General features: G+C 50.8%; 1 protein-coding gene across 1 annotated transcript; it reads left to right on the top strand.

Moving 5' to 3' along the window:
• The first annotated feature begins 7,265 nt into the window (after positions 1–7,265).
• Positions 7,266–14,040, top strand: CD93 (CD93 molecule). Its single transcript, XM_043479381.1, has 2 exons — positions 7,266–9,604; positions 9,845–14,040. Exons 1-2 carry the CDS (start codon positions 7,680–7,682, stop codon positions 9,867–9,869), a joined length of 1,950 nt encoding a protein of 649 aa, XP_043335316.1. The 5' UTR covers positions 7,266–7,679; the 3' UTR covers positions 9,870–14,040.
• Positions 14,041–14,377: the final 337 nt, after the last annotated feature.

Below are 14,377 nucleotides of genomic sequence, written 5' to 3'. Positions count from 1 at the left end.
TGTTTTATTTATTTATCTATTTCTGGTCGTGAGGCACGTGGGATCTTAGTTTCCCAACCAGGGATCGAACCCACATCCCCTGCATTGGAAGGTGAGATCTTAACCACCAGGGAAGTCCCAGGCCCCTAGAACTGTTGTGTGTAAATGTGGTTCTGCAAACAGATCAAAGGCCTGCAGATCTGGGAGGGCTTCTGAGGCCCTTGGGTCAGGTCTTGTCCCACAGAGTGAAATCTTTAGAGCCCAAAGTCTGGAAAAATGCCACTGGCTGCAAGTAATAGCCAACAAATAAATTGCTCAAACAAAAATGCTAATAATTCCCTATGCTGTACAATATAGCTGATATTTTACAGTAACTTGAGGTATAATCTATAAACATTTTAAATCATTCTATTGGACACTCAAAACTGGAACAAGAGTGTAAATCGTCCATCCTGTGATAAAAATACTAATAATGTCAAATAAGAAGTCTTGGCGGGGCGACTTTAGGGTCAGCCTCCTTCCATCGTCATGCTCTGCTCCTCTGAGTGTGTCTGCTCATCCAGACCCCATCAACTTTGCAAACCAGCATCCAGAAGACCATTCTATTTCTCATGTCTCTGCTCGAGGGTGAGGAGAAGTTTCCTGAAGCATCCAGCACTCTGCCTCGACCCACGTGGATGGCCTGTGTCACATGTCTGCCCTGGTCCAGGTGCTGGCCAGGGGGTGGACTTGCCATCATTGGCTCAGACCTGGATTGACGAGTTTCTGATATCTCTTGAAGCTTATTGCCAACAAGTACACAGGTGAGCTTGTCTTAGGAAGAAGGAGAGAGAGCATCTCCCCCACAGCCCACTTCATACAGAGAGAAATGCATACAGAATCTCGATAGACCCCAGGAAACTTTCAGCTGAACTACTATCCTGGCTTTAGATGAAGACAGGTGGGCCACTGGGTGGATGATCAGTGACACTGAGATCCCCAGGGATATAGGAGCCAGTCGGGCAGCCCCCGGGGGCACTGGCAGGGCCACTGATTTCCATGTCAGGGAGGAGTCAGCATCACCAGAGGCTATTTTTCAAAAGAAGCCAGAAATCCAAATCTTCACATAAAATCTTACACTTCCTAAATATTGATAATGAATTCACATTTTTACTGACATGGGGGCTAATAAAAATTGTCTAAGAGCTGGACTTCTAGAGATGGGAATACCACCTGACTTGCCTCCTGAGAAATCTATACACAGGTCAAGAAGTAACAGTTAGAACCTGACATGGACCAACAGACTGGTTCCAAATTGGGAAAGGAGTATGTCAAGGTTGTATGTTGTCATCCTGCTTATTTAACTTCTATGCAGAATATACTCACTGCCGAAAAGCTGGGCTGGATGAAGTACAGCTGGAATCAAGATTTCCGGGAGAAATATCAATAACCTCAGACACGATATGCAGATGACACCACCCTTATGGCAGAACGTGAAGAGGAAATGAAGAGCCTCTTGATGAAAGTGAAAGAGGAAAGTGAAAAAGTTGGCTTAAAACTCAGCATTCAGAAAACTAATATCATGGCATCCGATCCCATCACTTCATGGCAAATAGATGGGGAAACAATGGAAAGAGTGAGAGACTTTATTTTCTTGGGTTCCAAAATCACTGCAGATGGTGACTGCAGCCATGAAATTAAAAGGCACTTGCTCCTTGGAAGAAAAGCTATGACCAACCTAGACAGCATATTAAAAAGCAGAGGCGTTACTTTGCCAACAAAGGTCCATCTAGTCAAAGCAATGGTGTTTCCAGTGGTCATGTATGAATGTGAGAGTTGGACTGTAAAGAAAGCTGAGTGCCAAAAAACTGATGTTTTTGAAATGTAGTGTTGAAGAAGACTCTTGAGAGTCCCTTGGACAGCAAAGAGATCCAACCAGTCCATCCTAAAGGAAATCAGCCCTGAATATTCATTGGAAGGAGTGATGTGAAGCTGAAACTCCAATACTTTGGCTACCTGATTCGAAGAGAGCTGACTCTTTGAAAAGACCCTGATGCTGGGAAAGATTGAAGGCAGGAGGAGAAGGGGACGACAGAGGATGAGATGGTTGGATGGCATCACCGACTTGATGGGCATGAGTTTGAGCAAGCTCTGGGAGTTGGTGATGGACAGGGAAGCCTGGCGTGCTACAATCCATGGGGTCACAAAGAGTCGGACAGGACTGAGTGACTGAACTAAACTGAACTGAAGAGCTGGACCCAACTTGGAGCCCATGGTGCTCCTTCTTTGGATAAACAGGTCAACATCTGGCAGTTGGATGAGGCTTTGCTGTGGCCTCTTTGCACCGATTGGCAGTGGGACCCCTACTTTGGGAGACATCAAACATTGCAGGAGAGGCCGGAGGGCACCGTTACTGTCCTCAGGTCTAGGGACCAGACCACTTTCCAGCCGTGATCTTACAAAGAGCACTAGAGAAGCAAGATAAGAGAAACCAGGACACTCAGAGGAAATTACCAGGGATGTTTCCTGCAATGAATGTCCCAGGCTGTGCTGGAGACAGGTAGGGCGTGGATGCTGTGATTCATCATTTCAGATGGAAATGAGATGTAATTCAGAACTCTTATGGGAAATGAAAGGTGATGATAAAACAGACACCAGTCAGATAAAATTAGACAAATGGGCCCAAACTTGGGCATGTGAATCTAGGCTCAAGGTAGCCATAATAGCTGAACACCAGAAATTGAGAGGGCTCTCTGCACATGCTGGGCCATCTGGACCTTGACTGGAGTCAGTTGGCCTAGATTCAAGTTCTGACTGTACTCCTTACTAGCTAGGCAAATTCTTAACCACTCTAAGCTTTACCAGCTGGAAAATGAGCATGATGGTCACATCAGTACCCACTTCACTGGGTTGTTAGGAGAAAATTTTTATTAACTTTTGGTATTTTTTCTCTGTTCTTTTTCTGTAACACCTATGTGTATATGTGTTATATACTGTTGTTGTTTGGTCACTAAATTGTGTCCGACTCTTTGCGACTCTATGAATGGTAGCACACCAGGTTTCCCTGTCCTGTGTCCTTGAGTTTGCTCAAACTCATGCTCATCAAGTTGGTGATGCCATCCAACTATCTCATCCTCTGTCATCCCCTTCTCCTCCTACCTTCAATCTTTCCCAGCATTAGGGTCTTTTCCAATGAGGCAGCTCTTTGCATCAGATGGTCAAAGTATTCGAGTTTCAGCTTCAGCATCAGTCCTTCTAATGAATATTCAGGACTGATTTCCTTTAGGATGGACTGGTTGGATCTTCTTGCAGTCCAAGGGACTCTCAAGAGTCTTCTCCAACACCACATTTCAAAAGCATCAATTCTTCAGTGCTCAGCTTTTGTTATAGTCCAACTCTACATCCAAACATGACTACTGGAAAAACCATAGCTTTGACTAGATGGGCCTTTGTAGGCAAAGTGACATTTCTGCTTTTTAATACACTGTCTAGGTTTGTCATAGATAGTCTTTCAAGGAGCAAGTGTCTTTTAATTTTGTGGCTGTAGTCACTGTCCACATTGATTTTGGAGCCCAAGAAAATGAAATCTGACACTCTTTCCAATTTTTCCCCATCTATTTGCCATGAAGTGATAGGACTGGCTGCCACGATCTTCGTTTTTTGAATATTGAGTTTTAAGCCAGCTTTTTCACTCTCCTCTTTCACCTTCAAGAGGCTGTTTATTTGCTCTTCGCTTTCTGCCATTAGAGTGGTATCATCTGCCTATCTGAGATTTCTCCTGGCAATCTTGATTCCAGCTTGTGAGTCATCCAGCCCAGGATTTCCTGTGATGGATTCTGCAAATAAATTAAATAAACAGGGTGACAATACTTGACATACTCCTTTCCCAGTTTTGAATCAGTCCATTGTTCCATGTCTGGTTCTAACTGTTGCTTCTTGTTCTGCATTCAGGTTTCCTCTTTTTTGGATTTCCTTCCCATTTAGGTAACCACAGAGCATTGGGTAGAGTTCCCTGTGCTCCGTAGTAGGTTCTCATTAGTTACCTGTTTTATGCACAGTATCTGTAGTGTGTATGTGTCAATACCATCCTCCCAACTCATCCCATCACCCCCTTTCCCTCTTGGTGCCCATCCATTTGTTCTCTATGTCTGTGTTTCTATTTCTGCTTTGCAAATATGTTCATCTGTACCAATTTTCTAGAGTCTACTTATATGTATTAATATACAAATTTCTTTTTCTCTGTCTGACTTCACTGTTTTCTAATGATTGTTGTATGCTTGCTTTTTTTCATGGAGAATTGAATCTTGAATGTGAGACATATAGCCATTATTATTTCCATAAAACTGTATTGTCTAAATAGGGCAAAACTCTATGCCCATTTATTGGAACCACTGAGAGTGTTGTAAATGCTAAAGGGATTCTGAAAATTGCCAAGCCAGCTATGTGAGCAGGATTTACAGGCTTGTGTCTCACGCTGAGCTGTCCTGGAGACAGAATCTGCCCAAAGCTCCGTACCCTTTCCTTAGTTTATCCCTTTCCAAATGTTGACGAGCCGCTTTGCTTGCCAAAGCCAGATCTGGGAAGTGAGTACTAGTTAGCCTTAAAAACAATGCTCGGCCCAGTCAAGTTTTCTGTAAATACTGTGCATGATAAGTTACACAAGGACACTATTTATGAAATGTGGGAAAATTGATAAGGCTGTTCAAGCATGCTTACCAGCCAAGGGGAGGGGGCGGGGGTTGGGGCGGGGGAGAGTCTTTGCAAAAAAAAAAAAACAAAACTCCCTGTCCGCAGCCAGTGAAACAGTTTCTTCTTGCTGTTTTGCTCAGTGCGGGTTGGCGGGGTGTGGGGTCGGCATTCGGCCAGTGTCTCTGTCTCTTGGTTGCCCTAATGGACTCCTCACTGGGGTGATGGCATCAGGACTCCTGTCTCCCCTATCTTACAGGCCAGAAAACCCAGCCCTCTGGAGATGCAGAGCTTAGGTCCCGCCCTAAAGCCAGCAAATAGCCAAACCAAGGCACCAATGCCAGAGGCAAGTTCAGATGGTCAATGCTCGTCAGCTTACTGGTGGGACAGTGACTCCTCCCCCCAAATCCCCTGCACAGATGGAGCCCTCACAGAGCCCCCTGAGGACGTGAGGAAATGCTATGGACACTCATACATGGGCAGAGCGGTCCCACAGCTTGTCTAAAGCCGCACAGCTCGTGAGCGGCAGAGTGGGATTTGAACCAGGGGTAGATGTGTTCTGTCCCTTTAAACAGCTGGAAACTCACAAACCACCCCTGGTGAGGTGTGTCCTCACGCGGTTTTGCACATGTGGGATAGTGTACCCAGGAGGCTCAGTGCAGTAGCTCACACTGGCACAAGAGTGTTGCTTTCATTCTTCATTTGTTCTTTAGTTTTGTTCATTTTTCATTTTTTAAAGATGTTTATAGTTGCTCTATTTCTATGAAAAGGGGAACGACATAGCTCCATCTGAGCCTGAAACCACGGTTGCCTACTGAGTGGTTCTCACACACCATTTGGGTCTCTCTGCACAGAGGGAGGGGGGCTGCCACATGAAGGTCTTAGCCCTTCAGTGCTTCCCTATGGATTTCAGATAAAAGTCATGTTGTCACTGTTTGAGTTCTCAGGGCTCCTCACCTTCCCAGGTCCTCCTTCCCACTCCTCAGGCTCTCGTAGGACCGCCCTTCCTTCACTCCCTTAACAAGGTCATGGCCCTCCCACCCCAGGGCCTTAGCACATGCTATTCCTCCACATGAATGCCATTTCCCCTCTTATCTATTCCTCCTTTAAATTCCAGCTTCATTGCCATTCTTTCCCAGAGGAGCTTGTCCCAAGTGTCCATCCCAAGGACCTCTCCTGACACCCTGAGGTACCTGTCATAGCTAAAACTGCTCAACATGTTCAAATCTGTCCATTCTAAGGGATGTCAAAGGTCATGAAGGCAGGAGTTTTCTCCTAGAATATCAGTGCTGAGCCCAGCACACAATAAGGCCTTAATCAACATTGGTTGGGTGGATGGATGATTAGGTAGATGGATAAAAAGATGGATGGATGGATGGATGGGGGGGGGGATGGTTGGATGAATGGATGGATAGATAGGTGGGTGGGTGGATGGATCTCCACCGACACTAAAGAGCACAGGGAGAACTCCATGGATTCTAAGAAAGCAACTCTGGACTCCTGCAAACATCTGATTAAAACAAAAAGAACGTAAGGAGCACCCCCTGAGGGCTCTCTGACTGGAGTCTGAGATGAGTGCTTTATCCCTTGTGGAGGCTGAAAGTCCCTGAGTTCCCAGCCCCCATGACACCCTACTGGAAGCTGAGGAGAGCTGGTCTCCCATCTCAGTTACTCGGAGGTTTTCCACTCTCCACCGAGAGCTCCCTTTGGCAGCTGGGTCCTCACCATCCACCCACAGTGCTGAGAGTCATGGGTGCCAGTGGGTAGGGGGAGCAAAAGGGGGAGGGTCCAGCCCCCTCCCTTCTCTGGGGAGACGGATGTGTGGTCTGCAGGTCTCCTGAGGGTCCCAGGGGGTAGAGCTCTGGGGCCCCAGGTTACCTGCTCAATTTAGCGTCACCAGTGCCGGCCCCTTCCTTGCCCTTGTCTCACTCCTCCCCTCTCAAAAGAACTGCGTGTCCCAAATCCTCGTCTGGGGTCTACTTCTTGGGGACCCCAACCGGTGACAGTCTCAGTGAGCAGAACACTCTGTCATCGCAGGAAAAGAACTCTTCGATTCAAGGGCCTCTGTGAGTCGCTGTGTGGAAGGAGGTCAGCCGTGGCCTGGATGGATTCTGGGCTCAGACCTCCCAACCTTCCGGTAACCCCCAGCTGAGGAAAAACAGGCACGCATGCCTCGGCCTGTGAGGCCAAAGACATTTTCATTTCCTTTCTGATGCTTTCTGTGACGTTGCCACATCACAACACAGCATTTGCACTACGAAACCCTGAAAACTGCCAAATTTCACCCAATTGGGTTTAACGTTCTCGAGGAGGGAGCTTGGCATTGTGTTAGAAACTCAGACATTCCCACGGCCCAGTTCCTATTTTAAAATTGCCTATCTATTTAAAGTTCACGATGAGGGGACATAAGAGAAAAAAGACTCTCAAAGCCAAAGGGAACATGAGCGAGCAAAAGGAGAGTCGAGTTTGCTTCTAAAAAAGGCTGAAAATTATAACCATCATGTCTCAAGTCTGAGGATTTTTTTTTTTTTCCCTCTTCTGGTTGTTTGCAAACCAAAGTGGAATTTCATTATGGGTTATGAAGTGAGTTTCTCAAGTTCTTGGCCCCCTCCAAATCTCTACTTACTCCGCGGCGTGCCCTCACATGGATGGGAAGGAGGAGGGACCCCCAAATAAAGGCGCTGGTGTATGCAAGCCACAAACAAACGTCTCCCCACCCCCATCGCCGCTGCATTTCCTTAGCCCGCACCCAGCGACGTTGCCTGGCTCCTTTTATGAACAACAAAACCGTGATGAAGGCAGCAGGAGTCAGAAGCTATTCAGCACAGGAAGCCCCTGTATCCGGTGAGGAATAAGAAGTGCAGCGGCAGGATGCGCCTTGGGTCAGGGGGCCGAGGAAAGCCTTCAGCCTTTGTGTCCTTCTCTGTGACGGAGCGTCCACGTCTGAGCCCTCGGCTCCCATCGGAGCTCAGCTGGGGCTGCCGCTGTCACCGCCGGGGCGTCAGCCTCCCACCCAGAGGGACACAGAGGCCACAATGGCCCGTTCCGCTGGCCTGCTGCTGCTGCCGCTGCTGCTGTCGATCCAGCCCCGGGCGGAGGGCACCGCTGACCAGGAGGCTGTGGTCTGCGCAGGGACTGCCTGCTACACGGCCCACAGGCACAAGCTGAGTGCGGAGGATGCCCAGCTCCATTGCAGCAAGAAAGGGGGCAATCTGGCCACGGTGAAGAGTGAGGAGGAGGCCTGGCACATCCAGGGCGCCCTGACCCAGCTCCTGCTGCTGGGGGCACCCCTGCAAGAATCCAAAATCAAATTCTGGATTGGGCTCCAGCGAGAGAAGGGCACTTGCTCGGACAGCAGCCTGCCCCTGAAGGGCTTCAGCTGGCTGGGCGATGGGGAGGAATCGCAGTACAGCAACTGGTACAAAGAGGTTAAGAACACCTGTATCAACAGGCGCTGCGTGTCCCTGATTCTGGACCTGTCTGTGCCGGGCCTGTCCAGCAGCCTCTCCAAGTGGGCTGATGGTCCTTGTGGGAACTCTGGGTTTCCTGGGAGCAACATCCAGGGCTTTGTGTGCAAGTTCAGCTTCAAAGGCATGTGCCGGCCGCTGACCCTGGGGGGCCCGGGTCGGGTGAACTACACGACCCCTTTCCAGGCCACCAGCTCCTCCCTGCAGGCTGTGCCCTTTGCCTCGGTGGCCAGCGTGGCCTGTGAGGATGGGGACGAGGGCAGTCAGCACTACTTCCTGTGCAAGGAGAAGGCCCCCAGCGTGTTTGACTGGGACAGCTCAGGGCCCCTCTGTGTGAGCCCCAAGTTCAGCTGCGACTTCAACAATGGAGGCTGCCAGCAGGACTGCTTCGAGGGTGGGGACGGCTCCTTCCGATGTGGCTGCCGGCCGGGGTTCCGGCTGCTGGACGACCTGGTCAGTTGCGCCTCTCGGAACCCTTGCAGCTCCAGCCCGTGCAGAGGGGAGGCCACGTGCGTCCCCGGGTCCCTCGGAACAGACTTCACGTGCCACTGTCCCCCAGGCTACGAGCTGGACTTGACTCAGCGGAACTGCGTGGACGTGGACGAGTGCCGGGACGCCCCCTGCGCCCAGGACTGTGTCAACACCCCTGGGAGCTTCCGCTGTGAGTGCTGGGTGGGCTTTGAGCCTGGCGGCCCTGAAGAGGGGGACTGCGTGGATGTGGATGAGTGTGCCCCTGGCCACTCGCCCTGCTCCCAGAGCTGCACCAACACCGAGGGTGCCTTCTATTGCTCCTGTGAGGAGGGCTACGAGCTGGCTGGGGAGGATGGCACCCAGTGCCTGGACGTGGACGAGTGTGAGGTCCAGCAGGGTGGCCTCTGCGACAGCCTGTGCTTCAACACGGAGGGGTCCTTCCGCTGTGGCTGCCTGCCGGGCTGGGAGCTGGACCCCAACGGCGTCTCCTGCACTGGGGGGCCCACATCGCTGGGACCACCAACCGGGTCTCCCCTTGGGGAAGACACGGGAGATGGAGAAGGGGGGCTCCAGTCTTCTGCCACTGTGTCCAGACCCAGCGGGGACAACCCTGAGGGTACCGCCATGGTGGTGCCCTCCAACAGGAGACCCTCCTTCCCAGCCAAGGTCCCCATCTCCCTGCCCCCACCGGAGATGTTGGCCCCCAGTGCGACGCCTGGGGTCTGGATGGAGCCCAGCACCCATCACCCCACAGCCACCACCGGCCACAGGGAGTCTGAAGGCGAGGATTTCACAGCCAAGCAGAGTGACCAGGGCACGGACGGGCAGCAGCTGCTCCTGTTTTACATTCTTGGCACCGTGGTGGCCATCCTGCTCCTGCTAGCTCTGGCCCTAGGGCTGCTGGTCTGTCGCAAACGTAGGGCCAAGAGGGAGGAGAAGAAGCAGCAGCCACAGAGCGCGGCAGACAGCTACGCCTGGGTCCCCGAGCGAGCTGAGAGCAGAGCCACGGAGAACCCCTACAGGTGAAGGAGCCTGGGTCACCCGGGGGGGAGTGTGGTGGGCACAGGTGCGGGGTGGGAGCGGTAGTGACCGTGGCATGCAGCAGGCAGGGGTGAGGAGCAGGCATAGGCCCCCCTGGGATCACCTCGAGGCCCACATGTGTCCTCTGGGGGTGCCACCCTGCCCCATGTCCCCACGCCCAGGGCCCAGATGGCACAGCCCCGGGGCAGCAGCTTCCAATGTGTTGCCCTTTGTTCCCATAGTCCGACGCCGGGGACAGACTGCTGACGCTGAGGAGGCCCCTGGACACTGGCAGCGATCACCATCCTCAGAGCCAGGAGCCCATTGAAAGCAGGACCCCCATCCTCCTGGAAGACTGGACTGGAATCTTAGCAAGTCATTGTCAACCTTCTCTTTAAATGCCTGGCAGCTTGAACCGTGCAGGTATCACACGTGTGTAGTATGGAAGCGGGAGAGGGTCAGGTGTCATTTCAGGAATTTCATGTGTGTTAACAATTCTTCCCTCTCCTGTTGAAATTCAAATGTGACTGAGTTCATGTCACCCCTGATTCTGGATTAGACTTGACATGTCAGGTGCTAACAGGCTCCCTTTGAACTGCTTCTCTGCCCGCATACATCTCTAATAAGAGGACGCGAACCAGGGCAAATTCGGACTGAAATGATTTGTGCCTTCTGGTGTGATGAAGCCTGAGTCTATCAGTTGTCTGATTATGTAAGAAGCTCTGTTTCTGACGGAGGGAACGTGTTCAGGCTGGAGACGGGTTTTTTTTTTTTCCATTCTTGCGTTTCCATCCACTTAGGTGGCAGAGGCAGGGCATTTAGAAATCACATCTCTCTAGTTCTTCAGGTTCTAATTGTCTTCAGTTTATTTGCAAATGAAGTCTGAACAATGTGGGGAAAATTGTATCAAGCGAGTAAAAAGTGACTCTGGAAACTAGGGTTAGAAGGCTGGATTTGTTTCAAAACTACATGAGTCAGTTCGTCTTAATAAATGCTCCCATGTTCCACCATGTGATTGACTGGTGAGACACTCGTGAGGTCAAAGGTTAAAGATCACTGGTCTCCGGGGCCAGGCAGCCCCACACCCCTGATGCCATCCTGCAGTCTCTGGACTCTGCCTGGGCTTGGACGCCCTGATGGTTTCTGGACGTTGTGAAGGGCTGAGTTTAAAAGGTGCCGTCCCCGCATGTAGCACAGTTCACGGTGGCAGAGGCCTCCTGAGAGCTGAGCCCATCTTGTGGACACAGTACAACTAAGTCAGGACTCGTCCCCTGGGTGTTGGCCCAGTGCTGCGTACAGCACAGGTGTCCTCTGGCCCTTTTCCTTAAAAAAGAAGACAAGAGGGGATGGAGAGAGAATGAGAGTATAACTAAGATCTTGTGCAACAGCAGACACTGCTCAGGGCCGTTTTAATTTATAACCTTGCCTGAAAGTGCCCACTAGCCATGATTTCCCACAACTAAGACTGTTGTGGTCGGCGGTGCTCGGTCCCAGTTCAGCCTGGGTCCCTGGAAAGCAGCCCAGAATTCACTGCAGGTCGGAGCCCTTAGAAGCTGTCTGAGTAGCACAGGAGGGCTGGGCACCTGGAGAAGGTGGGACTGGGGGTGAACCCCTTGCCACACCCCTTCCTGATGCTCCCCTTCCCCTGCAGGACTGTCAAAGGGAACCATTTCCGGGATCCAAACTCTGCCCCAGAGGTCAGCACACCATGTGCTTGGCCTCCAGAGCCAAGTAGATGCTTTTTGCCAATTTCGAAATGAAGGTGCTATAGCTCACATTAAAAAAAAAAAAAAAGGAAAACTGGAAGGGGTTGCTGGAAGGAAGGAAGGAAGGATGGAGGTCTGAGGGGGCCCAGCACAGGGTTCAGAGTGTCTGCTTCTGACACCTAATATTCTGCACCTAATTTTCTGTAGTTTCCACTTGGAACACTGGGCTTTAATGCTCCAAGGGTGGAACGCTGTGCCCCTCAGCCCAGGGTTCCTGGGCGCCATGCTGTGTGGGGCTGACTATGGGCCATTTGTGCCTGTGTGTGCCGCTGGCTGGTATCTGCACTTACAGAAATGCTTCGCTCTAGGCCTTTACAGACCTCACCCTGGTCACCGGGGCGAGGGGAAAATTTCCAACCCAGGCTGCCCCTGACCCCCATGGTCCCCCAGCCTTGAATTGGCTGAGGCCATTTGATTTCTTCCACGGCCCGGCCCCGTCTGGTTTCTGTGTTTGAATTCTTCTGAGGGCGAGTAGGGAATACGCAGCCCTGCTCGCTGTGCCCCCCTCTTCCCCCCACCACTGAGCACCCCCATGGGGAGAAATGGGAGCATAAGTAACAGCTTCTCCAAACCTGCTCCGTCAGAGTCGGCCCCTCTGCTGACAACCCACCTTCGCAGCCGCCACCCAGCTGGACGACCTCGGGCAGTGACTCTGATGAAAAGCGTCAGAAGGATCCTTCCTTCTCCCGTTCAGCCTGCTTTGGTCCAGGGGTTTGAATCCTTGTTTTGGCAGCTTGAGGCCAATGGACAAAGTATCTATTTATCCAGAAGCCAGGTGGCTCGATCATGACAGCCAGGTAAATGGATGGATGGAGCGTGGGGAGAGGTGGGTTCTACCACACTAGGACTCCTCCAGCAGCCGGGCTGGACGGGGCCGACCAGGCGCTGTTCTGTCCCTGACCCCCTGACCTGCCGAGCGGCAGAGCAAGCTGGGTGCCTGGGACCAAGGAGAGGCTCCGCTTAGCAACACGTTCAAAGACAAATTGGGCTTCTGTCCGTGGCTCAATGATTCTATGTTTGGGACAAACTCACCACGTGAGTGACGCAGATAACTTAAAGGGAGGATTATCTCCTCAAACAGGCCTGCTCCTGAATTTCAGGGACAGTCTCTGCAATCACTGCTCTTCTCTCTTGCTGGCCATTTGGAGGGGCTGAAGCAGGAGGACAGTCCCCTGGGGGAGCGGAGTGTAGAGAGCCAAGGGTGGGCCATTCTCCAAATTCGCCTTGGGCGTGGAGGACCTGGGGGGGTGACCTTTGTATGATAAACCCACGACTGCTCTGCTGGGTGGCCTGGAGGCAGAAGTAACCTTGCTGGTGTCACTTTGGTGCCTGTCCCCTGTCCCCAGAGGCACTACCGGTGAACCCACCAGCTCTGGCCTGAAGCCGGGAGGGACTCAGCCTGTGTTGACCACCAGGCCCGGCAAAGCCATCTCAGGCCTGAGTGCCCGTTGCCAATAGACTAGCAGCCTCTCCAAAAGGTTAGTCCTCACATCTTTCCCCATGATCAGGTGAAAAGTGAAATAAAAAACTAAACACGTATGTGAATGTGCTTCCGTGCAGCCTTCAAGAGGAGCAGAGTTGGGAGTGAAGCTCTCTCTTCCACACACGCGTGTGTAGCTGTGTCTTTTATGTTCTGGTTGTGAGCTTTGTTTGAGCATATTGTGCAGGGTCTGGATTTTACCCCTGAACAACCTCTGGAAGATGCGGATTTGATCGTTAGCGACTTTTATCCCTACTGTCTTTCCCATATAGATTTCTATAAAAACTAAGAGAATGGAGATGAGATTTGACTCTGAAAAAGGTAGCGAATTCAAAATAATGCAGTTTTTTAAAAAACAAATAGAGGAAAGCCTTTTCCTATTATTTTTCTTCTTAGCTTCTCCATTGTCTAAATCAGGAAAACAGGAAAGCACTGCTTTCCAGCAGCTGCAAAATGGTGTAATGTCCCCTACATATTTCCACCGCTGAAAACAATAGGGTTAGCATGGAAATCAGAGACAGAAAATCCCTGAAAACATCTGTCCCTCTCTGGCTGCAAAACCCAAGGCTTAAATCTGTGTGGTTTGTGGAGCCTGTCAACCAAAAAAAGGATGATCAAACTCTCCACGTGTTCAATAATCAAGTACCTTAGTTTGTTCCGCATTCCGGGAGTAAAACTCACTTAAATGCTTTCTTTTCTTTTTTTTTACCAAAATGAAGTGTGTTTTGGTCTGTCCATGGAGATAACACTCACCAGTTTTAGGAAGAAACTCTGGAATTCCTTTCTCTCATTGTTCCTCTTATCTGCAAGGGGGTAAGTGTTTCCTTTCAGCAGAATTTGCCCACCGTTCCCTTGGCCTGAAGCTCTTTTTGCATATTTGGCTTAAGCTAGAATTAGATCAGGGGTGAGGTCTTGCATGACGATATTCGATGTGATTGTAAACATCAACAATCCCTCCCTGAGTGCTAGAAGAGAACATGTAGGTCTCTTTGAATGTGTATATTTGAAGTTTGTTCCACTGATGCTGGAATCACAGGCTTTCCTCCCAGGCTGGGGGAGGGCGGGCTGAACACTGAGCTGCCCTCAGGCCTCTGAAAAGCTGAGTGGCACCTCTGGGCAGCCTTGGAAGCGGGTCGTCATCCTTTGTGCTTTGTTACCCACTTATCCTAATAAACTCCGGAATACATTGCTATCAGTCTGTTTTAATATTTTAATATTCTTCACAACAGCTCAAAATACACAGCAGGAACTACATTCAAAGGTTCCCGTATCTGTTGTCAAAGAAACCTTGACGACCTGCGTCTTTATTCACTGGAGGTGACGCTGGCCTCAGGGCACCGAGGTGGGGGGAGGACATTGTAGGGAGGCCCCCAGGCCCAGATCCGCACTTCTAGACTCTGCCCTCTGACCCTGAGCCCTGCTGCACGCCTCCATCTCCACTGTCCTATCCCCTGCATCGTTTTAGTTGTGTGAGTGACATCCAGTGCAGGATTAAACGTGTCTAATGGGTGCGATTTGCAAACACCATT

Source organism: Cervus canadensis, chromosome 10 (assembly GCF_019320065.1).
Source record: "Cervus canadensis isolate Bull #8, Minnesota chromosome 10, ASM1932006v1, whole genome shotgun sequence".
NCBI lineage: Eukaryota > Metazoa > Chordata > Mammalia > Artiodactyla > Cervidae > Cervus > Cervus canadensis.
Note: the sequence above shows the minus strand (reverse complement) of the source record. Positions and strands in the feature narration are given on the sequence as shown.